Source organism: Typopeltis vanoorti, chromosome 18 (genome assembly GCF_054136105.1).
Source record: "Typopeltis vanoorti isolate ZY-2024b chromosome 18, IOZ_Tvanoo_1.0, whole genome shotgun sequence".
NCBI classification, from domain to species: Eukaryota; Metazoa; Arthropoda; class Arachnida; order Uropygi; family Thelyphonidae; genus Typopeltis; species Typopeltis vanoorti.
The window spans coordinates 47044226-47070539 of NC_143566.1; the positions used below are offsets into that span (position 1 = coordinate 47044226).

A 26314-nucleotide genomic window follows, 5' to 3' on the forward strand; every position below is an offset into this window, starting at 1 on the left:
CGGATATATAGATAAAAAATTAAATTTTGTGGATAAAAATTAAAACAAAGTTTTAATTTTTATTAAACAAATAAATAAAACGATATAATTATGTTACTATTTACTTTTAATGAGATGGATGAGCTTCTCGACCTTGCAGAGTTGCTGGATATCGGTTTAATATTGGTCAACTTCAGTCGAAGATCGGCACACACACACACTAAGACGAATTCTGTATTTAGTTTTTATTTGAAGGAGCGATGAAAATCGTTTCTCGCAAAGATAGGTTGTAGAAAACTGCATGCCGATTTTTGACTTCTTCAAATAATTCGGGAAATTCACTTCTCACTGAAGGCGAGATCCAGAATCGAGCCAAACCACGATCACGGAATTGCATTTTAAGCCCACTGTCACTTGAAAGCTCAAATTAGCTGCTCTTTTTTTCGATAACGAAAGGTCATTCTCGTGACTGCAAGCCTGAAATGGATCGTGAAATCACAGAAATTTCTTATAAAAAGTTATTCGGAAAATGTTTCCAAATTCTGTTTCAGAGTTTTGAGGTGGACACAAACCCTTTCCTAGTGGTTAAATTGTAAACTAATAAGTTTCGGGGCCCTATACAAAATAACCAATTGTATTTACCTTTTGAATACTATCCGGGGAATCCAAACCTCCCCGTCCCTTTCATCACGCGTTCGTAATCAGGCTACTGTTGATATTGACTTTATATAAATATTCAAAACTGTAAACAATTGTTGAATAATAACACACTAATGTAGGCATAATTACCGTAAAGGGAGAAAAGTCACAAAACAGAAACGTTCCTACAAACTAACCAATTGTACTTAAATATAAAGAGCTAATATCGGTTCTAAAACTATGTGGGATTTAATATCACCTTAATTTAAGTAACCAATTGTATTTACCTTTGAATGCGATTCACTGGTCGAGTGTCCAGCAAGTCAGCAAATCTTTCTTTTCGTTAAGCGTATTAATATTATCGCATTGCAACTGATGGGAATTCTGTGGATTCGATACAGACCTCTTTCTCTTCAGAAACTACACACCAACTGTCATTAGAAACTCGTTTTGTATTATCACTGTCATCCGAGATATTTTTCCGTTTAAAGAAGGTATCAATGTACTTATCCATAATTGAAATTCCGTACTTACTCGCATATAACTCTCACCCCTGATTTTACTTTTAGAAAAAAGAAATTAAAATTTCGCATATACCTCGCAAATGAAAAAAAGCTGAAAAACGTTCAGAGCAGGGCGATAGTAACTTGCTCCCGCGGTAAACAACACGCCCAGGCAAGAAAAACAAGTACTTTTGTTATGTCAGTGAATAAGGTATAAGCAATCTGTGTAATATATTTCTCAACGAATAGTGCAATTAGAGACAACTGGGATAAAAACGACACTAATTAATAAATCGCAAGTCCCCTCATACAGGAACTATGCTGTACATATAGACTCAAGCAAAACCATTTGTTGCACCGGAAAACTGTATATAACTAAAAACTATTGTTATTAATTAGATTGTGTGAGTTCGCTTTGCAGCAATAAAATTCGTAAACGTGTTAAAACTTATATGTTATGGCAGTTTCACATTTCAACTCAATTGTCAGTTTGCTTTTCGCACGATTTCCGAAAAATATATAAATACTGAAGTTAACTCACAACACATTTTGTCTAAGTATTACTTAGCACTTCTGAAGATATATCGAGCCTTGGTTGAAGGAGGAAAACCTTCAACAATAAAAATCAATAAACAACAAGCAATTGGTTGCAATGTGGTCATGTGGATAACACATGTTCACTTCAAATCTGACAAAACAGCAAGGGAAGGTGGAAGCAATAAAACTACATTGTTTTTCACTTCATCCCTCTCTTATTACCAGTCATTCTTCCGCCACTATTTTCTTTTTTTTTTAAGTATTCATTTTATTTTAATAATTTTTACTTATTCAATTTTAATTTGTTTTGTTTGGATAATTAAAATATATAGATTTATTTAGTTAATTTAAGCCTGTGCACCACCTGCCCCATAGGTTGATAAACACTGCTATAGGGTTCTCTCACCTTATGTAACCCCTAATTCATAAGTAGTATAGAAATAGAAGACATGACACAACATAAATAAAAAATGAATTTTATTAGGAAAAGTATTTTGGAAATTTTTCTAGTGTTTTTTTAAACTTTTTATTTTTTGGGGGAAGGCAGGGCCCCTTGGCTTCCTCCCTGTGTGCGCCACTGCGAGTGACGGCAAATTGGTTCCAGTGGGAGCACTAAACTCGCCCATCGGTAAATATGATATGCCTTAGCCAAATGTAACATTTCTTTAAATTCTCAAATTTAAAGAAATATTACCGGATATTATCGTTACATGAATAATATCATTATCACAACATCGTTGAAGGAAGGCTAACTTCTGAATGCGTGTGCAACCATTAACATGAAATGTTACTATTTTTGACATATCTGATCCTGACTAAAGACGTACGCAAAACATTCATGTCCGCTTCACGTGAGATTCGAACTCATGGCATGTAGTACCTGTATGTGATGTGATTAAATGATAATTATGTATATCCACACCAGTGAAATGAAACAAGGTTCACCTCCTCAGCGTAACAACGGGAAAACAAAAGTACAATCCTCCTTGGACTCGGCTGTTATCGGCGCAAAGTTACTTTTTACTACCTGGGAGGGGCGGAATGAGAACGGGCCGAAAAAAAATTTTTTTTTTTTCTTTGGAAAACTGGCGTCGTACCTCGCTATTCCACTTTACTTTCAATTTTCCCTTGGGTGCTAGGTTCAGTAGCCCGTTGTGGCCAAGAACTTTTCTCCTTCGAAACCCAATTAGTGTTGTAATATGGCGGTTATTCCACGGGATGAAATCCTCATTTCGTACGAGATTGGCTAAAAGGTCAAGTTGAAAAAAAAATCCTGATAAAGTTCAGGATTTCGCTTCCTAGATCGAATTCGAACCCAGTATTTTCCAACCGAATCGCAACCAGTTTCCAACGTCGAAACTGACTGAGTTATGGAGGCTCTATACTTTTTATAAGGATTGAATTAATGCTTTTATTAAAATTATAATATAACACATTAATGACTTAAAGGAATAACAATAATTTCATATAAAATGCAAAGAGCGATCGTTATAAATAAATGAGTTAACATTACGATATGTCTATTTTTATTTTCAAAACATGAAATTATTTCCCGTTAAGCCTCATCAGTAGATGACTACGATTTAGATCTCCGAAATTAGAATCCCTATTTAGTTGTATATGCTGTTCTTAAAATTTCAGTAATACATGAAGTACATCTCATGTAAAAGCCAGTAAATAGGTATTTCCAGCCTTTTGTGTTCGCAAACATTCTTCTCCTCCATCACTCCTTCAGTTGGCCAAAGGCATGGAATAACTATAGGCTATGCTCGTCCCCCAGGTAATGCACTATCCTCACTAACTTTATAGAGTAAGGGTAGTATTGATTAACTGGAAGTAATACATTATCCAGTTAGTATTATCGAAGGCGACTCTACTTTTTGACAACTTTCGGGTGATGCTTATTTAATGTTAGATGTTGCTTATTCTAATCCAGAAACGCGACAGCTTCTCGGCCTATAGAGCATAGGAATCGCCACGTTTCACTTCACCATGAGAGGGCCTACATCCCATGTTGAATTCCTGAAACTGTATGTAGCAGCACTGAAGAAATGTTTGCTACAACGTGTGGCGTTCGTGCGTATATCAGACATCGAATTGATATTGTCACAACAGTCCACAAAATCGCGAGCCTGTGTAGCTCAGTGAATGTGGCGTTTGCACACCATGGTGCTTGACTGTACAAAGGAAGACTTTTTGGTTTTGATTCTAGTCGGAGACTAGAAGAAAATTTTCTAAGCCTTTTTTCGACCGGTTCCCGAGTTAGTCGATCTCTGGCACGGGCAAGCAGGTTTTTTCTCCAGGAAACTCGGGTTTTTCGTCCCGCAAACTAAAGAAAATCGACCTTAGAACCCACATTATTTCAGACATTAAATACGAGTGTTAGGGTTAGGAACCACGAGATGGCAGCACTTGTTGAGCCGTCTCTCTTCACTGCGTGCTGCTTAATTAGTGTGATATCCTTGAACCAGCTATCTCTGATTGGGTACCAGTGGAGATTGAACTGCCCACGCAGTCTCCAAAAGTTAGGGCCAAAACGGCCTCGCATACTCCCTATATACGGGAATAAAAAGGCGTTAGCTGATTTATTTTTTTTTTCATTATGAAATGTTTACAAAATATTTCATAATGTTACATGTCATTGTAAAGTAGAAATTTTGGAGTATTAGATATAGTATTTAGTCATTGAATGTAAGATGTATACCTAAACTAAAGGCTAATCGTTTCTGCTTTGCACATAAGTTACTCTTATCCAATCTTTACTAGAGCGTGGGCTGGTGAGGCGTAGCAAGGGAGGAGCGGAGGGGGAGATCCGCCCCAGGCAGTACTTTGAATCTTTTTTGAACTTTTGCAGTTAATTCTAAAATACAGTCTCGAGAACTCATTTCCAAATATTGCAATACTACTACGAATTTTTCTGACAATTGCTGTAAGTGTTGCTAGTTGTGAGAGGAGGTTTTCTAAATTAAAATTGATTAAGAATTACCTACATTACTATGAAATAGACTTCGAAAATGTCATCGATGATTTTGCTAACAGAAAAGCAAGAAAAATAACATTTTAGATTGTTGAAATTAAAGTTTTACTTCAAAAATAAACATTGTTTTAATTTATTTCCCTAAACGTGATTTGACTTTTTGTAGTATTTTTGGTGTGTATTGAGAGGGGGTGGCAAAAGCTATAGCTACACCATTGGCAGGCTGTGCTACAGAAGAAACAAATAGAAACAGATGTTATTAATCTCGAGTTAAGCAAGACTAAAATCCACAGACTTTATTTTCAAAAATATGAACCTGATGTTTCATTGTTATGCAACGTGATGAAAAAATAAAGATTATAGTATTTTAACCATGATTATTTTTGTCGTCACTTTGTAACGCAATTGCACCTTCTGGGAAGCTCCGCTTTGATATCTACCAAGATCGATTTATAGAACCTTATTGATGCAGAATGAGATGATAATAAGTTGAACGCTGAAAAAGAAATGTGGGAGTTAAAGAACAAATAATATAGCAGAAAAAAAGTAAATGGATACCATAGAGTGAGGAACGACACATCTATGGTGCCCATCTTAAGATGTAGGACTTCCATTTGCTGAGATAATTCCATCAATCTTACAGGAAATACTTTCTACAAGCTTACGATAGCGATCAATGGAAAATTTGGACCATTCTTCCTGTAGGCATGAGATCCTGTAATGAGATTTTGGACTGTTGTGGGGGGGATGTCCCTTGATCTCACCCGATGCTCCAGTTCATCCCACAGTGTTCAATAGGAATGGGATCAGGGCTCTGTGAGGCAGTCAAATGTGGTGACGTTCATGCCCACAAACCACGTAGTTACAGCAGCAGCATCCTTATGACACAGTGCATTCTTACTGAAATGAACATGGCTACTTTCACAGAAACGCCACAAAGTAGGAAGCATTGCATTGCTACGAAATTTCATAATTGGGGGTTACACTCTGGTAAGAGACATTCACTGGGCATCCACCACACTAGTTCATCTGTCAGTAGAGTGTATAGCTTGATTCATCGCTCCATAACGCAGCTTGCCAAGCTTTTGCGTCCTATTGTACACTCTCTTTGCACCAGCTGAAGACGACATTGCATGTTGATTCTGGTAATGTGGGTTTGCATATTGCGGTTCTACCGTGGAAACCCATGTTGTGAGCCTTAGTTCTGAATGGTTTTTCTTTAGATTTATCTTCTGTTCTAGTCGATATCCGGAACTCCGCCTTCAACATGTCGGCCGACAAAAGGTGGTTTTTACATATTGTCCTTCGTAGCACTCTACAGTCATGTTCGGTGAGTGTGGTGGGTCGTCCACTGGGTAGCACTTGCAGACTCCCTGCACTTCCATCTCAGTATAGCATCACCGATTGTTGATCTGTGATGGCCCAATTTTTTAGCCAATTACCAAACAGATAGGGTGCCATGTTGGAGGCCTATGATAATGCCTCTTTCAAACTCTGTCAGTTCCCTTCTCGTAGCCCTTTCACCCTGCCACAGTTGCACTGACTTCGGAGCATCATCTTCCCATTTATACCAGTTACAAACACATGGCACAATGCACCTTGCCTAGGGGATGTCCGTTGGCTTCTTTCCAAGCTGTGTGTGTTGACACCAGACTTCGAGGAATCTATAAGCATGTCAGTGGCGTGTGTGGTATGCTGATGAAGAATAAGAAGGTTATTGATGTTTTTTGAAGAGTTGCAGATTGTAGTAGTTTGGGAATAATTCTTGAGGAATGTTGTTCTAGAGGACGCAGGTGGAAAATAAGAGGATGAATAGAAGCAGATTCGGTGTGTTTGTAGGTCAGTGGCGTGTGTGGTATGCTGATGAAGAATAAGAAGGTTATTGATGTTTTTTGAAGAGTTGCAGATTGTAGTAGTTTGGGAATAATTCTTGAGGAATGTTGTTCTAGAGGACGCAGGTGGAAAATAAGAGGATGAATAGAAGCAGATTCGGTGTGTTTGTAGTTGCACAGTAAAGGGGTGCTGGGCAGCTGCAGTTCTTTTATTAGCAAGTGCAACATAAAGCAGAGGAAGGATGGTTGCCATTCACTTGAGCAGTGACCATGGAAGTACCTGTCGAATAGAGACAGCATTGAAAAACTGCACCTGTGAAATAGACAGAGTTTGTAAGAGACAGGTCATCTATGAGACTAAATGCACGCCTCTGGATCGCATCAAGAATTTTAAGGTAAGTTTTAGGTGCATCACTTCAAACATGTGAGCAGTATTCTAAACATGAGTGAATTTGAGATTTGTATATAGTGAAGAGTTGGTTGAGTATAAAATAGGTTCTTGAATGAAATAGAATGCTAAGTTTCTTGGATGCTGAGGATGCTATTGGTGTGATGTGTTTATGTGAGAAAAGACTAGAGGTAAACGTTAGTTCAAGCAAAAATATCAGATCTTGTCTAGTGAGTTGTGTATTGCTGAAGATAAGGGCAGGTGAGCTGGTATCTCTTTGGCGTGAGCAAAGGCAAGATTTTGATTTGGTAGCATTGAACATAAGATTGTCCTCGTCCCATTGTAGGATAGTATTGAGATCAATGTTTAAGGCACTAGTTGTAGATGATCTTGTAGCCTGGGATGTCAGATTGCTGCATAGTAATCCACTCATTCTACTTGTCAAATAAGTAGGATGAGTGGATTACTATCGTCTGCAAAACTGTGGATAGGATTAGTGGTTATTGTGAACAGGTCATTTTTCAAAGGAGAAAGAGAGTAGGTTAGTTTGACAAAGCCTTGAGGTACTCCAGAATTGGTAGTGAAACTCAAAGAGAGGAATCATCTTCCATGACTTGCAGAGAACGACCAGAGAGAAAGTTGGCTACCAAGTTACAGTGGCTGGGAGACTGAAGGATGGCAATATTTGCTGCTACTATTTTAGTAGCCCTTGATGCCACACATGGTCAAAAGATTTGGACATGTCAATTGTGACAGCAGGTTTCTCCAAACCTTTTCATGGTATGTGTGCAGTAGTGGGTGATGTAAACTAGAGGTTAGCTATGGATTTTGAATGGTGGAATCTACTGGCGGTCGCTGATTAATTGGTCGGACTCTAAGTAGGTGCCCATTGATGACTTTCTTCATTTTTTGAAGAGGCAGAGGTAATAGCAGTTGGTCGGTAATCTGATCGACTTCTGTCATCCCTTTTTGGAATATGATGGATATGAGATTGCATCCATGCATTTGGATAAGTACCAGATATCTATAATAAATTACAGACGATGCAGGATGGTGTTATCTCTGGAGCACAATGTTTGAGAACAATTGGAGAGATGCCATCAGGACTAGAAGACTATTATTTACTGTCCAAGTTATTTAGTAATTTGCCGATGACATTTTGTCGAAAAAGTATTGGAGGCATATGGTGCTTGGATTCCAGTATGATGTGATTTTCCTTGGTCATCTATGTAGGAGTTTGCAGAAAAGTGTGATGCTAAGAGGTCAGATTTATCATTGGGTGCCATCAGAGAGAGAGAAAGAGAGGTGGGTAGAGGAGCGAAAGTTGTGTTCAGCAGTCTTAGCAAGTGATCAGATGACATGGCCTCCATTTGGACAGGAGGCAAGTTTTCTGCTGGTGGTCTTTACGAAATCCGATTTGAATCTGCTGATTTTCATATGTTTCTGTAGAACCAGGGCTTGGAAAGTGGATGAAAATTTCGTTCACAATAGGTGTTGTCAGGTGATTAGAAGCAGTAGTCAGACCAAGGAATGGAGTAGAAATTCCTGAGGTCATCCCAGTTGGCTCCTTTTTAATGTCAGAGGATGGGAGGTTAGGAGTGGTTGGATGAGGAGCATTCTGTGAGAGAAAAGACTTGTACCAGATGAGTTGACTGAGATCAAAAGTGACCTCTTTCGAAGGAGAACTGGTCAAAAAGAGATCCAGAGTACCTGGAGAGTGAAGAGAATTATCATGGATTCAAGTGGGCAGATGTACAGTTTGTGTTAGGTCGTTACTTATGACAAATACTTCAGGTTCTCTTCCTCCATGGTCGGTGGTGTTTGAAAAGGGAGCCAGTTGGAATTGTGGACGAATTGAGGGCACCCAGGAACATGACCTCACCATTTGGATAGCTGGATTGCAGGTAGTAAAGTTTCATGGAAAGGAATATGAAGAGATCGGGATGGTTATTAGTGTTTGGAGACCAGTAAATGTAACAAATTGAAGTTACTAAATGGGACAAGAAAACCTTGAGCCAGAGAATGTCAAAAGTGGCGGATTCTAAATTATCCATTCTCTGGCAGGCAATGTCAGATTTCACAAAAGCACAGGTACCACCCTTTTGGTGAAAACAATCTTCAAGTGTGTAGTTTATGCACTGGAAGTGGATAGTAGACGATGTAGCTGTGATCTGGGTTTCTGTGAGGAATAGGACGTCTAGAAGACTGCAAGTGATGGTGGACGTCATTTATGTTTGTGTTAATGTCTAGATCTCAAGCTCTTCTAGATCATTTCTAAAATACAGTCATACCCCGAAGTTACGCGGTAGTTGGGCCCAACAAAAAGCGCGTAAGTCGAATTCGAGTAACTCGGATATAATTTTGCATACAAACATACAAAATATCAGTTAATTGGGACCAAAGGTTTACAAAAACACCTTTATTTTTTAAGAAATATAATCATAATTGTAGTTTTCCGTACATTAATAAAAAAGTTATTTCGATGTCAATGGTTTAATAAAATTTAATAGATTCGTCTGATGGTTTCTTGTCATGCAAAATTTCTTCATAGCAAGTTAATGATATTTTTATTCCTTACCTTGTGGCTACAATTCGTTCCTCGTTAGAATCTATGTCCTCCAAAATCTGTGAACCTTTCTTTTGATTGTTCTTACCGTGGATTCATGTAGATCAAACTTCTTTGCTAGCTCACAAATTTTCATTCCGCCTTCAAAATCCCTAATGATGTTGAGTTTTGTTTCCAAAGTCAATGTTTTTCTTTTCTTGCTAGCTGTAGAAGAATTGGCCTTGCTTCTTTTGGACGACTTTATTATTTTTTGTGATAAAATTTTTATCAAGAACATAACATTAAACAATCGCAAGGTTTGTAGACTATAAAAATCGTGTAAGAATGGAGACCGCGCGAAACAAGTCAGTGCTTGTTCACAGCATGTGCGACACTGCCGAATGCCGCCTGCACCGGAAACATACGACTAGTAGTGAAGCGGGGCTGGAATATGTACATGTATGAAACCACGTAACTTCGGATTCGCGTAAGTCGGGATATGACTGTAATTTATTAAAAGATTTACATGACTGTTTCACCAGCTCAAAATAGCATTATCAGAACACTTTAGAGATATTATACCCATATGGGATATAATATCCCTTACCTTATAAGTTCATGTCGCCGAATATTTTGAGTTTTCTTAGCCGAATAAGAAACTCAGAGTTTCATGCCGAATATAGAAACTATATAAAGTTCGGCGATTCAAAGCGTAAGCAAATACCTGGATAGTGCAGCAACTGACCCTTGAAGGTGGTGCAAGCTGAGGCAACGCATGAAAAAGGCGGAGCAAGCTCCGATTACTATTCTTGATATTTACCCATAATGTGACCTTAACTCCTAGGAGCTGTATTATTGTTCAACATTATGAGAGAAGGTCACTACCCAGACCGGTTTAGCCCTTTTTGAGGTCTGATCAGTGAGTAGGTAGACCATGTTAATACCAAGTTTGTAGCGAACAGAACTTGCATCCCTTTAATGAGAATTGCCAAGAGGTGTCCTATTAACGTATTAATTATAATGAAGAGCCAAAGGCTTCAATTCGGCAACATGAACTTATTTAAGTTAAGGGATATTATATCCCATATTGTTTCTTAGCCGAATAAGAAACTTGAGGAGTTTCATGCTGAATATAGAAACGATATAAAGTTTGGCAATTCCAAGCGTAAGCAAATACCTGGATAGTGCTGCAACTGACCCTTGAAGGTCGAAGATCGGTCTGGGTAGTGACCTTCTCTCATAATGTTGAACAATAATACAGCTCCTAGGAGTTAAGTTCACATTATGGGTAAATATCAAGGATAGTGATTGGAGCTTGTCCACCGTTTACATGAGTTGCCTCAGCTTGCACTACCTTCAAGGGTCAGTTGCTGCACTATCTGCTTGTATTTGCTTACGCTTGGAATCGCCGAACTTTATATAGTTTCTATATTCGGCATGAAACTCTTTGAGTTTCTTATTCGGCTAAGAAGCAACATGGGATATAATATCCCTTAACTTAAATGAGAATAAAATGACCTCGAGAAAAGATAGCCGTATCTGATGCAAAAAGTCACTGCACGTGTTGATCTTGTGATTACTGTTGACTGAAAATAAGGCAGTGATCCAGAATTTGTGTAGGATCACACCATCAGTTGTATTATAGTTATCAGGGTTCTGTAGAACTTGAGCCACTCATAACAACAGTTTATGCTTTGAAGTGAGATTTGTATAATAGCCTGATGAAGTGGTATTTATTCAAGGCAAGGCATGCTAATTCTCTTCTGAATTGTTCTCATCGTGCGGAGGACTCAATGTTTCATTCCAAAATACTGAGTACTCCACAAAGGCATACTGCAGACCCGGAAAAACGAGAGGATGCTATCGGTCTTTGATTGCTTCAAAAAGGCGGACAACTCGTTTAGTGGTTTCCAGACGATCCACTTTTATATTGTTTTTGAGAGAGCTTAGTACCCCTGTAGGATGTAAACAAATTAAAAACAACTAAAAATAATGAAATTAATCAAAATTGGAAAAAAAAAATTTACCTGTGGTACGAACGTACTGTAGGTTTCGTGGGTGGGTACTCCGTAATATAAATAAAGGGCAATAGCATATATATATATATATATATATATATATATATATATATATATATATAGTCTGGTTGGAATTCTTATTAAGTAATAATACATTTCATTTAATCCTTTATCCAAGTGTGTACAAACAAAGTTTGCGCCTGAAAGTATCTTCAGGACTGGGGTAAAGTGATACAACACCGGGCAACTCCTTCCAAAGGTGGAGCAAGCTACCAACACTCCTGTCTCAGTATCTCCCATAATGCAAAACACATCTCCTTGCAGGTATGTATAATGTTATGCATTAAGGGAAGGGCCACTATCCAGACTAGTTTTGACCTTTATTGAGGTCTCTTCAGTGGGAGCCAGGGCCAAGTGGAGATACCAGGCAGAAGCATTAGCAAGGTCATCTCCTCCTATAGGAGCTGCCAAACAGTGTGCCACCTTTTTATTAAATTTCTCTGGATTTAGAGAAAGATGTTGAAAGTTTATTTTTCACTTGGTCAGACTATAATAAATTTAGTTTAATCCTTTATCCAAGTGTGTGCAAACAAAGTTTGCCCTGAAAGTATCTTCAGGACAGGGGTAAAGTGGTACAACACCAGGCAACTGCTTGCAAAGGTGGAGCAAGCTACCAACACTGCTGTCTCAGTATCTCCCATAATGCGAAACACATCTCCTTGCAGATATCTATAATGTTATGCATTAAGGGAAGGGCCACTATCCAGACTAGTTTCGACCTTTATTGAGATCTCTTCAGTGGGAGCCTGGCCCAAGTGGAGATACCAGGCAGAAGCATTAGCAAGGTCATCTCCTCCTATAGGAGCTGCCAAACGGTGTGCCACCTTTTTATTAAATTACTCTGGATGAAGAGACCTCAATAAAGGTCGAAACTAGTCTGGATAGTGGCCCTTCCCTTAATGCATAACATTATACATACCTGCAAGGAGATGTGTTTTGCATTATGGGAGATACTGAGACAGGAGTGTTGGTAGCTTGCTCCACCTTTGGAAGGAGTTGCCCGGTGTTGTACCACTTTACCCCAGTCCTGAAGATACTTTCAGGCACAAACTTTGTTTGCACACACTTGGATAAAGGATTAAACTAAATTTATTATAGTCTGACCAAGTGAAAAATAAACTTTCAACTTCTTATTAAGTAGTTTGGCAAGTTTCTGTTTTGTTCAGATGTGTACTAGTTGCAGTATTAGTCCTGTGGCTCGCTTTGCTAGAGAGGTTAAAATTTTAACCTCTCTAGCAAAGGGGAAGGGGTATAGTTTGTGGGTGTATGGTATGTGTTTGAGGGAAGAATGAAATTATACAGGTGAGATGGGTTGCATTTAAATGGCTTTAGAGTGAGTGTACTGGAGAATGTGTTGCTGGATGAAAGTATAGTGTATGGAAGTACAGTGTGTGATGCGTGCCAGAGATCAGAAGAAAGAGATGAAGGGAAAAATCAGGAGAGTGATACTGAAGAGACAGAAGTGCTTGGCAGTGGAAATAGTAGTAGTGAGAGAGAAAGAGAGAACAGGAATACAAGAGAAACAGGAAAACTGGGGGAGCTCGGGTGGACAGGGAGACATAGCATAGGTAGAGTGGATGTTGAAAGTGGCAGTGAATGTGTGTATGAAAATGGAATATATTGTGATGTGGGTGCAAAAGTTGAGACTGAGCAGATGTATGTGGTAAGCGGTGATAAAGGTGATTGGGCAGGTGTAGTAGAGAAATTGCAACCAACACATGACTTGGTTAGGACTGGCTACAGACCTAAAAATGAACTGCTGTGTTTGTTTACAAATGCCAGAAGTATGAGAAATATAGAGGATGAAATGGTTTCAGCGATTGAGTTTATTCGCCCCAAAATCATGGGAAAAAGTGAAACATGGTTGAATGAAGATATATCGTAACGGGAATAGAAATGGAAGGATACAGTATTGTTCGCCAGGATAGAAAGGGCAAGAAGGGGGGGGTGCTGCTGATGATGGCAGGGGAATTAAGTCCACATAGAGTAGACATGAAAGGGGGAAACAGTGGCGATTGGTTATGAGGCAGTGTGGTGTAACGTGGAGGTTGATAGAAAGACATATTCAGTTGGATTTTGCTATAGACCTGGGAATGTGTAAGGTGGTGATAAAAAAATGTATAAACAACTTGGATTAGTGAACAAAGGAAGGATAATTATTATGGGTGATTTTAATTATGGTGGTATAGATTGGAATGAAGAGATAGCAATTGGGAATAAGGAAGATGAATTTCTTGAGTTCTTGAGAGATAACTATCTCAGGTAGCACATAAAGAAGGGCATGTGAGCATCAAGAGTTCTGGATCTCATCATTTCATAAGAGAATGTAATTGTTAGAGGGATGTCACACTTTTCTCCAGTTGGTGAAAGTGATCATGAAGTAATCGCCTGTGTTGTGGCTAGTCATATGCAGACTTTTGTGAGGAAAGGATATATGTGGAATTATAAGGCTTGTGATTATGACAAGCTTAGGAGACAGCTTGGAGCTATAACATGGAATGAGGGATTGAGCGGTAAGGAAATAAATGCTGCATGGGAACTGACAAAGAAATACATAACAGCATCAGTGTGCGAACGTATTCCGAAGGCCAAAAGGCTGAATAAGGTAGGTGTAAAATCTATGAATGTGGAGCTTAAGCATGAAATCTGGAAAAAGAAAGTACTTTGGAGGAAATAGAAGATGAATAATGGTAATGATCATGATTCATGATCAAGAAGTAAAGGGGTGAAAGTGGTAGAATGGTAACTGCTGCAGAAGAGATTGGGGTATTCAGTGATCAATTTATAAGATTGTTTGTTTCATCCTGATGAGGGGGGGGGGGGAATCATGAAGAACTTAAGTGTAGAGGACATTGCAGAGGATAGCTTAATTGTGAGTGAGCAGGAGATGTTTGAGGAAATAAATAACCTTGATGTCAATAAGGCAGTAGGATTTGATGATATATCACCTCATCTTCAGGGAATTGGCAGTAGCATTGGCATGCCTGCTTAATATTAGTCTTACACAGCACAGGTTCCAAGGAAGTGGAAGGAGGGTAAAATTGTTCTACTGTATAAAGGTGGTGATAAGGCTGTAGCTTCAAATTATAGGCCAGTCTGTATATCTGGAGTTGTGGTGAAGGTCCTGGAGAGATGGAGAAGTAGGATGCAGAAATGGGTTGATAACAGCAGTATTCTCTGTGGTTAACAGCATTGGTTTGTTAAGGTGAGATCATGTTTCACTAACTTAAGTACTATGAAAAGGTGACAAATACCTTTGGGCAGGGGAGATGCATAAGTGGTGTACTTAGATTTTGCAAAGGTTTGATAGACTGCCACACGACAAGCTCTTAAATAAATTGAAACAGATGGGAATGGATAACAGACTTCTGAGTTGTATTAGTGACTGGCTGTCGGATAGGTATCAGAAAGTTGTATATGGGAGGTGCAATATCCTGAAAGAGAAAGGTCACTAGTGGTGTACTGCAGGGGTCAGTTTTTGGACCATTGTTGTTTAGTTTGTATGTTAATGATATTGGGTTGGGTTTAACTAGTGATATCCAGCAGATGATGCAAACTGTGTAGAGCAATGCAGAGTCCAGCGGATGTTATTGCCTTACAAGAGGACTTCAATAGATTGCATGAATGGGGCAGGTAAGCGGAACTGTCATTTCAGTTTTGCAAAGTGTAAGTTTTGAGATTTGGTAAGCAACGGTGGGATGCAAAGTATACACTTGGTGGGAAAACTTTAACGGAAGTAGAGGAGATGAGAGATCTAGGAGTGATGTGGACAAGGACCTGAAATTTAGGGGCCACATTGCACAAGTTGTGAAGACATCACATTGGATAATTGTAATGATGTGGAGGACCTTGACATGCAGAAATAGAGAGGACAATGGAATCATAACCTCTCTATTTCTGCATGTCAAGGTCCTCCACATCATTACCATATAAGGCCTTGATCAGGCCTCATATGGATGCACAGATTTGGTCACCAGGTTTTCATGGTGATGAAGACATGCTGGAAAGGGTCCAGAGAAGATTCACAAAGGTAGTCAGAGATCTTTGGAATGTGGAGTATGAGGGCAGATTGAAAGAATGTAAGTTGCAGGGCCTTGTGAATAAAAGGAAGAGGGGGTGGTGTATATGACTGAGACATATAAGCTAGTCAGGGGTTGTTATCAGGTCGATATGGAAGAGTTTTTCATAGAATGGGAGAGGAGTAGAACAAGAGGCCATTGCTGGAAACTGTATAAGGAGGGTGTGAACAGGAGGTAGGTTCTTTTGCATGGTGAGTGGATGCATTGCCTGAGTGTGTTGTGGGTGTAGACAAATTGAATCAGTTTAAACACTGTTGGATGAGCATTGTGTGCAATAGTGTGTACCACCCATGATGAGTCTCTGACTCCATGGAGGTCAAATGTTAATAATAGTTTTCTCTAAGCACCATACATTAATTCCTTAACTACATCCTTAGCAAATTTGTAACATTTTGCCAATATTGCAATTTAATTTGTATGAAATTTATAATACATTTATTGTGTAATATAATTTATTAGTATGAAGGCAATAAATTTATATCCCCATTTGGCAGTAGTGATGAAAATATTTTCATATACAGGTAAAAATGAAGTTTGTACTTAGCTTTCGTACACCACTGAACTTACTTACTCACTCATTTTCTACCAGAAAGTCAAATTTTTCATCCTTTAAAACAGTCAAAGATAAAAGAACCTTCCTACAGACATAATACATGAGCCTCATAGCTCCAGTCACAGCAAAACTTGCCAGAAAATGAATAAAATAAGTAATACCACAGTGATGAAATTCACTAGCCATTATAGCACAAAACTGTCCTAAATATTTGTGTGTGTGTGTGTTTTCTTATTTATTCGTATGGGGTTCTCCCCTTTTTCTCCTATCCCTTTGTGGGGGCAGGTTGAGCCCTCCTGGTGAGGGATTAGATATATATTTGATGACTGTAAATCTGCATTTGTTCATGGGACCAAGTTGCCAGTTCTGAGGGACGAAAAACCAATGTTTCTGAATTTAATGTCATGGCAATCGGACCCAACCAAAGGGCCTTATCTATGCTGACTGAGCTATGGAGGCTCTTATGCATTTCCTTATTGAATGAGATGAACATGAACAAATATGTCGTATCCATTATTTGTAAAGCATTGAGGAGTATACATAGTCCAGTCAAAATATTATGACTATATTGGCCATCAAATCCTGCGCCTCCCATAGGAAAAATGCAAGTTGCAAGATATTTAAGCGATAAAATGTTTGGGAACTTATAATCTTGAATCTACACCTAAGCAAAGCTGGTTGAGTGTATCTATGGGAATAGATACATTTTCATCATGGTTGCCTCCAATAGAAAAAAAAATTGTCAGCATTAATTTAATTTTTACCTTGGTTATCTCATTATCTGAAAGAAATCAGTTACTAATGACCGATTTGTTTTCCAAGATGATTGATGGGTGATTCGAGTTTAAGCTGATTCACATGACCTTCCATAATATTGATGTGCTTTTATAAGACTGATGGTTGACAAACATTTCTTTATATGATCTTGAGATCCTGTTCTTATCTTCTTAGTCTCTGTACTGCACTCTATAAGTTAAAAATAATGAGAAACTAACTCATTCTTCATATTGTAAAAACATACCTTCCCATTTGATGTTGGTGTCACATTTCTTTATATTCTTATAAATCTTATCCATCAAAGGTACACCTGTAGTACCTTTTATTAATGAGTATAATGTCAGTATTCTTCACTTCAGGAAAATACTGATAATAGGTTTCTTTTTACTGTTTTTTCAGTTTTTCACTTATTATACAAAAAAAAGATATTATCAAGAATATCAAATATTTATGAGCCATTACATATGTATATTAGGTATATACAGATGTTACATTAAATTATGCTCATCTGCTTAATATTATGTTTCACATGTATTTCACAGCACTTGCTACTCATGGCATCATTCTATACCTAATGACTTAGCTGTGAAGTCTTAAAAGTATTGTACGATCCCCTGAATGGATAAGGTGTAGTGTGTAGCTCATGGATGTTCTGAAACTTCCATTATGTGTGCTCAAATGGGTTGAAATCCAATGAATTCATGGGTAATGTCCTTCTTTATTTCCTTAAATCAGTTCCTTGCAGTGTGTGCGCGCTACAAGTTGTCATGTTATACTTTCTGTTGACTTGTTCTCCATTTGGGAACAGGTAGGAGGAATGTAATTGGTATGTTATGAGCTGTTGGTAAGAAACATTTGCCATTATTCAACAGTTCTAATTATCAAAACATATCCCATACCACTACCACCATCTCAGATGATAGAAACTATGCACGGGAGTTCCATTAAATCCTGTTGCTTCTGGTATGAGTGTAGCAGGAATTCTTTCTTTACTATTCTTTACACACCTTTTATTCCACTGGGCTGTAATCGGTCAATGGAATCTGTTAGAGGAAGGCACATGACAGTAGTATCTTATATCTAAATATACATAATTCTATGATATTATTACCTTTTCCCATGATTTCAACTTGAGCATATTGTTTTGCATTGGGGGAGTGCAGTATCCCAAAGGGATACTGCACCCCCTCAACAACTTTCTAATACCTATCTGACATCCAGTCACTGATCCAACTCAGTCTGTTATCCAATCTCATCTGTTTCAATTTATTTAATAGTTCGTGTGGCAGTCCATCAAAATCTTTTGCAAAATCCAAGTACACCACTGCATATGCATCTCCCCTGTCCAAGGTATTTGCCACCTTGTTATAGTACATAAGTAAGTTTGTAAAACATCATCTCTCTTTAACAAACCCATGCTGATAACTACAGAGAATACTGCTGTTATCAACCCATTTCTGTATCCTACTTCTCACCAATCTCTCTCTCAAGTACCTTCACCAAAACTCCAGATATATATACAGATTGGCCTGTGATTTGAAGCTACAGTCTTATCACCACCTTTATACAGTGGAAAAGTTATCACCACCTTTATACAGTGGAAAAGTTTTGCTCTCCTTCCACTCCCTTCGAACCTGTGCTCTTGTAAGATACTTATTAAACTGGCATGCCAATGCCACTGCCAACTCCCTGGAATATTCCTTTTAAGATACTTTGTGCTTTGTCATCAAATCCTATCACCATATTGACATCAAGGTTATTTATTTCCTCAAATATCTCATGCTCACTCACAATTAAGCCATCCTCTCCTATGTCGTCTACACTTAAGTTCCTCATGATTCTACCTTGATCAGGATGAAACACCCTTATAAATTTATTACTGAATACCTCAACAATGTCTTCTGCAGCAGTTATCATTCTACCATTTTCATCCATTCACATCATCTTACCATGAATGTTCTTCCATCTACTTGTCACACATCTAAAAAAAACTAGGATTTTTTCTTTGCCTGATTTGGCAATTTCTGCTCATACTGCACTTTTATTTTCTTTACTGGGTCACTCTCCTGGCTTGTTCTTTAAACTCCTCATATAATTGAGTATTACCATTATTCATCTTGTACCGCCTTCAAAGTAACTTCTTCTAGATTTCATGTTTAAGCTCCTCATTCATCCTCTCTTCTACAAATGCATTTGATAAGATATCACATGGACCTCTGTTATGTAAACTGCAATAAATGGGGATGGATATCAAACAGTTATATAGATAAAAGTGTGGCTGAAGGACAGATACCAAAAAGTAGTATATATATTAAGGAGCAGAATCCAGGAGAAGGCAGGTGACTAGCGATATACCACGGGGCTTTGTGTTTAGTCCACTCCTGTTTATTTTGTACATAAATGATGTAGGAAATAATCTGAAAGGAGATATTCAGTTGTTTGCTGAATGATGCAAATTTGGGTAGGATAATTGTCAATCAAGGTGATGTGGAGAGTTTGCAGGATGATTTAAATATGCTGACAGTGCAGTGTATGCAAAACATAATTGATGTCAATTTAATGTGAAAAGTGTAAAATTATGCATTTTGAGATAATAAAGAACACAAGCTGTGTACTACATTTAGGGAACAGTGAGAGGAAATTGATGAAGCCAAGGATTGTGGGGGGTAGTAACAGAGAGTTGAAGTTTAAATGGTATACTGCTAAAGTACTTAGGGTAGTTCACAATATTACTTGGTTGTAAAGAACACACTAGCAAGCAGAGATAATGGAATTCTCATTCCTTTTTATGAAGCCTTGATATGACCGCATCTGAATTACTATGCTCAGGTCTGGTCACCTGGGTTTCTTGGGGATGAAGAAGTGGCAGAGAGGATGCAGAGGTGAGTGACCAAGATGGTAAGTGGTCTGTAGAATGCTCCATATGAGGATAGATTGAGAGTTTGTGGATTGCAAAAGTTTGTTGATAGGCAAAAAAAAAAAAAAAAAAAAGGTAGGGGGGGGGATATGATAAAAACATTGTCATTTAAAGGATTTTATAAAATTGATGTAGGGGGAATGTTTCAGCACTTGGCTAAAGGGGGAAGAACAAGAAGTTATCCCTGGAAGTTGGGTAAGATGTGGTTAGCAAGGGCATGAGGACTAGATTTTTTGTTTGGAGAGTGTTAAATTAATAGAATGTGTTGTCTGAGTCAGCTGTTAATGGAGGAGAAGTATGATAGTTATTGTGTTGATAGTTTGTTCTCCAATGATGAGTCTTAGGACTCCATGGAGGTATCCATGCAATAATAATTTTCATATTTATTTTATTTGTAATCCATAGCTTCTAGTTGTAATCTTGTAATTTGAACTATGGAATGCATTGCCTGATAGAGTGGTGAGAATATGAATGGTCAACAAGTTCAAGGAGTGGTATGATCAGTGATTTTTTTTTTTTATTGCGGTACGCAGTACCAGCACCTTTTTTCTTAAGTTTTTAAAAATTTGCGATTTATTGACACCAAAATGTATTATAAATATTCCAGTAGGTGGTACTGTGTTCACGAATTGAATTTTCAGTTTTGATTACTCGTTAGTTGGTACCCTGCTTTCCTGTTTCATAGGTTGGTACGTAACCGGAAACAGGAAGTTGTGTTCACTTTCGATTGCTTCCAATATCGGTTTATCAATTCCATATTCACTCTGCAACAGGCAAGTGTTCACGTGAGTTTTGAATTAATCTAAGTTAAATCAGTGCAATCATTGTTCAAAATGGGTAAAATAAGTAGTTACTTTATGCTAATGAGAAAAAAAAAGTAAGGCTGAAGAAGCAGAAATTGTTGAATCTACTTGTGATCCTGTAAAACAGAAAACTAGCACCGAAAATACACTTGGTGAAGAGGATCACGAAACCAAGATATCCACGTGGTCAAAAGGAAGCAGCGTCTGATAATGATTGTCCCGAATGTTGGACATTTTTGCAGAAAAATGACTTCTGTGAGAGAAACCAGTGGCTGTATGTCAAGAATAAAATGTTGGGCTGCAAAGTGTGTTGTGATGTTGGAAGTCTTGTCGTCAATAAACATATGGGAACGAAAATTTCAGTGGAGTGGTCAAATCAGTCATTTTGTAGAATCTCGCAAACAACAGTTAATGTCATTAAGAAAAAAGATTTATGATCATAAGGAGAGTGCAGCACACAAAGCGAGACGACGGGGTATATCGGAGGATATGTTAAAAGTGTGGAAGTTGCTGTAATAACATCTTCGTGGTGAGTGCCGGCAACTTTTTTTCCAGAAAAAAAAGCACTGGGTATGATAGACTTTGTTTTCTAGGAAGGACTTCCAATGATGAGTCTTTTGACTCCATGGAGGCATTGTGAATAATAAGAATTCATTTTTATATTTCAGGTCTTAATAATTCAATGTTCTCTTCATTATTCTAAGAAACAAGAGAAAGAGGAGTGATATGATTGACACCTAAAAACTTCTGAAAGCGTCATACAGGATTTTGATTAATGGAATTTTTCTTTTTATGGAGGGTGGATAAAGGACAAGAGGGCATCCATGGAAGTTGGGGGTGAGAACCAGATTTTTCTCTCACAGTGGTGCATGATTGAAATGGATTGCCATTGGATGTTATGTGTCCAAGTAGTGGGAACGAATTCAAGAACAGGTATGGCATCTGGTGTGGGTAGTATGGGATCTGCCATGATGAATCTGACTCCCTGGAGGTCTCTTAACAATATAATAATAATTATTATTATTCTACACAATTTTTAATGTTTTATTTCACATTTTGCAATAACACGTGAGTGGTCACTCTTCTAACTCCTGGGTAGCTGTAACATGACTTAAGTTGGCTTCTGTATATTTTCTAAATAGTTCTGGTTGTTCAACATCTTCTGGCATGTTCCACATATAGCATCTCTGTTTTCATACTTCGTAAAGTGTTGCCAACTATAAAACCATGTCATTTACAAAATCTAACAGTAATTCTCTTGCATTCTTCTTGCCCAGTCCAAATCATTGTTTCTTCTTTCACTGTCCTCTCCATCCACAGCATTAAAACTCCAATTGTTGGCCGAGTGGTTAGCGTATCCGTTCTCCAGCCAAAATCCTGCCATGGATGGTTGTGATTATCTGTGAAAATATTAGTGGTGGTGGTAGATGGTGTTTGTATAGATCAGGGTTTCTCAAACTTTTCTTATGACAGAACACTTCACTAATCCTGAAATTTTAATGGAACACCTGAGTTAGGGGTAATCAATATAAAGCTAAGCGCACACTATTGCCACAGCAGCCTGTATCGCTTTGCAAAAATGCGACAGCGCACACTAGAGGTGTGCCGGGCCACAGTGCATCACATTGACCCTGCTTGTGACCACACGCTTCTTAGAAAAATAACCTCTGTACTTTACTCAAGCTTGGAGGTGTCGACAATTGCAGGTGGCTGAGTCAAGGCCAGCATGCGCTGGCCTTAATAGCACAAAAAGTGAGGAGCGCCTGATTTTCAAACATGTTTGTACTTGTTGCAGCATTTAAAACCATTCCAGGCTCATATTAATTTTGATAATTTTTCATGGAACACTTGTTCACTTTCTGCAGAACATGGTTTTGGAAACGCTGGTATAGATGATGGTGGTAGTTGCGGTTCATTGTAGTTGGTGGATTGAGTGATGGAGATAGTTGTAGAGTAGGTACCCTCCCTCGATAAGTCCTTGGACTCCCTAGAGGTGTCATGTAATAATAATATCTTACTGGTGTTATTAATTTATCTAGTTACTCATATCACTTCTAGCTCAATCTTCAGGCTTCGCATTTACACATGATAAGATGCACTAGAGTTTGCTGTTACTGTTGTCATTAATATTGTCATTCAGGTTGTATTTATTTTTTACTATCTTTCTGCAGTTTTTTCTTTTGTAACAAACCCACATTATTTTATCCTTTCATCTCCTCCTCTACTATAGATTTTATAATTTCTACTCCAGTAGTTGCCACTTCTCTTCCATCCTCCAGTTTCACGAACTCCTAGATTTTTTTTTCCTGGTTCTTTTAGTTTTTCTAATTTCCCTACTTAAGGATTCTCAAATTCCAACTTTCGGTCCACATTAGTATTTTTTTTATGCTACTGGTGTACTTTCTCTCTTTAGATAATTTTCCTTTTTTTTTCTCGTTTCTTCATTATGAACATTAACTGTATTTTGTCCAGGATTCTTTGCACCTCTGTCCCATTAAAGGGATACTAGAAACCTTGGACCTAAATAGTTTTTGCAAATATTTAGGTCATTTGACTATGCTTACAAATATGTTTAGGAATGGCATTAGTCAGTCCTAAGTATATTTGTAAGCTGGGCTCTAGAACTGGACTGACTTTCATTCCTAGGATTAATAGTACTGCACTGTTATCTTAAGGAATATTTAATCCATTATAAATTACTTTGAATAATTCAAAACAGCAATTTCAATCCACATAATTCTAATTTGGTATAAACTGGGACATGGTATTCTCATTCCTCAAGCATAAATTCATAATAATAGAATATTAACTTTACTTAATGGTTATTTCTAGAATGCAACTCCAAAAAAGTCTCATTTCAATACTAATTTGTTCATAAGTTATTTTTCTGAGACCAGAACTTTGTTCATAGTACACTAAAAATGGATGTGACATTATGGAAGTGAAATGTTCTATCCTTCTTTCTTTCCATTCAAATAGCTTTCAGCTGTTTCAGCCTGTCTCATTATATACATTAAGAGAACAAGCAAATATTTTTTTAGAATAAGAGAATATTTTTTTTATTACTAGGATAGGAAATTTATTTTTCAGATAAAAATCCTTTAGTATTTTTTTATTATTATTACATAACACCTCCAGGGAGTCCAAAGACTCATCGAGGGAGGGTATCTACTCTACAACTCTATCTCCACCAACCGCAACCACCTTCATCTAAACCAACGCCATCTATTGACAACCACCACTACCATTAGTATTTTCACGGACAGTCACAAAATCTATGCCTACAGCAGGATTCGAACCCACAGCCTTTTAGCTGGAGAGCGGATGCTCTAACCACTCGGCTTACCAGGCTGGCAATTTGTTGTCATTTCATCTTTAAAAAAACCTGTCTTATTTTTTTGTCCCACAGATAAAATGAAAAGTAACAGCCATAGACACTCCTTTGGTGCATTGGATGGATGCGATCAACCTCTGAAGGCTGATGACAACATGTATCCAGAAGAAGGCAAGAAAGTTCAGCTTAAACGACAAGTTGGATTGATGAGTGCTGTCGGAATTATTGTTGGAACCATGATAGGTGGGTTTATACAAGAATATCTTAATTTTGATTATCTGAATAATCTAATTAAATTACTTATTGCTCTAAAGATGACCTTCATAAATTTTGCATGGTATACATGAATTGAGTAGCATCCATTATTAATATCTAATTTGAAAATTAGCATTCTTGCTAATTTTATGTTAATTAAATATGTATTATAGCATAACTTTGAATATTAGGTATATGAGTTCCTACCTGTTTACTATACAATGATAATTTAATATTATTACAATAATGCAGGTGTATATCTAGATTTTTTTTGGCATGGATGGGAAGACATTGAGAAATATGTATTAGAATTTTAACATATGGAATATATGTTAAATTATTAACATAATTCAATATATGTTATATATTAAATTATAGAATATATCTAACTGGTATCTGTTGGTTCAGTTGGCATCACCTGTGTTTGTTCCATTCTGAATATTATCAGATCAGTTTCAATGTGCCTGCATCATCATATAGCCTTATGTGATAGTGAGTGTAGCAGAGAAGATTAGTAGCCAAAAATAATGGGGGAAGTTTTTAACATTTAATTTCTTTATCATTTTCAGGCTTGCCAGTTAATCATCAATGGCAAATATGGATTCTGCCACTCCATTATCCACAGGAGATCATCCAGCATTACATTAATGCACTTGAGCAGCTATTCTTGATGTTTCTAGGGTATTGATTGTATCTGGCATAAGAGTGGTATGCTTAATAACCTGATGTCCTAATGATCAGCCTTTCTACCCATTATAACTGGTGGCTAGTTTTGCTATTCAGATTTTTCTACCAAATTCAGGAGTATCATAGGACTCTATTCTTTTCTTTATCCTCTTTTTATTGCACAAATCACCTCAAGTTATTCATGCAAGAAAACAAACACTAATACAAATAAGCAAACCATCCTGAATTATACACTATTATAGACATGGTATACTGGTTTCATAACTTAGTTGCTTTTGCCACAATTTCAAAATGGTTCCCCTCAGATTATCCATATTTTTTCTAATAATAGGTACATTCCTCCTGCTCTTTCACATGCTTGCAATGCTGAAATAATCCATGCTTCAAGTCATTGGTTTAAACACTGACTACTACCCATTCTTCAGAGAAATGATTATAACACCTCTGAGTCCAAGTCTTATTGCAGGAAGTCACTGTGTATCACCCATTCCAAAATAATACTACTCACTGTAACTGTGCACTAGCAAAGGTTGGTCGATTGGTCGAGTCTGCTACTAATGGCTCACTCAAAAAGTTAAGCAAGTCTGAGTGCAGTTAGTAGTTGGAAGGATCAATCGTTCGATGCTGCTGGCACTCTGCTGAGGGCTAGTCATTCTCACAGGGTTAACTTCGGCCTGTAAACTGACGTAGGTAAGACCTCTGTGCCCTCGGGACACGTGGGGATATGACATGATACTGTAACTTTGTGCATCATCTTTGCTGCCAGCTGTTACATAGTAATTTTGTCAGTAATTCAAGAGTAAAATCCTGTTACCCTCATATGGGATTTCTCCTTTCATTGAAGAAGCCCTTGTAGACTTCTCTCCTCAGGAAGAGAATTGAACTCTGGTCTTTTTCTAATCAAAAGGTGCATGCTATATCATTCCTCCACCTGTACTTTAGTAAGCCTTACAGTGCCCTCCCTCCTCCCAACATCAGTAAAACTAGCATTTTTAGAAAAAGATTACATCTCTTCTCTTGATGCATTGCTCTTATCCTACATAGCACAAGAACTTATTAAAACTTGATGTCTTTTCTGCTTAAGACATTATTTCTTGCTTGGCCAGCTAATAACTATAGAAATTTACCTAATCTTTGTTCTCTCATTTCTGGTGGCACACTGACCATCCCAAAAATTCTTGATGCGTGTCAAGAAGAGGACACTTGCTAGCTCAAACCAACTGCTTGAAGTACATATGGTCTGTTCATTTTTTATGTCTCTTCTTCAAGTTACATTTTTACTGTCTGGCAAGTAAAAGAAAGACGCCTTACATACGGATAGTAGGAAATCATCAGATGAACTAGAAATGGCTAAATTATTATTGTTATTATAATAATTATATAATAATAATTATTATTATTACGTGACACCTCCCAGGGAATCCAAAGACT

At 37.7% G+C, this 26314-nt stretch overlaps 1 protein-coding gene across 7 annotated transcripts in view; it reads left to right on the top strand.

Annotated features, from left to right (window-relative positions):
* Window positions 1-26314, top strand: part of LOC150096631 (b(0,+)-type amino acid transporter 1-like) — a 347057-nt gene that overhangs the window by 84603 nt on the left and 236140 nt on the right. For all 7 annotated transcript variants that reach the window (XM_090408724.1, XM_090408727.1, XM_090408729.1 and 4 more), the window contains one exon: window positions 24017-24184. In XM_090408724.1, coding sequence (XP_090264850.1) covers window positions 24017-24184 — 168 coding nt within the window. The remainder of the gene's footprint in view (window positions 1-24016; window positions 24185-26314) is intronic.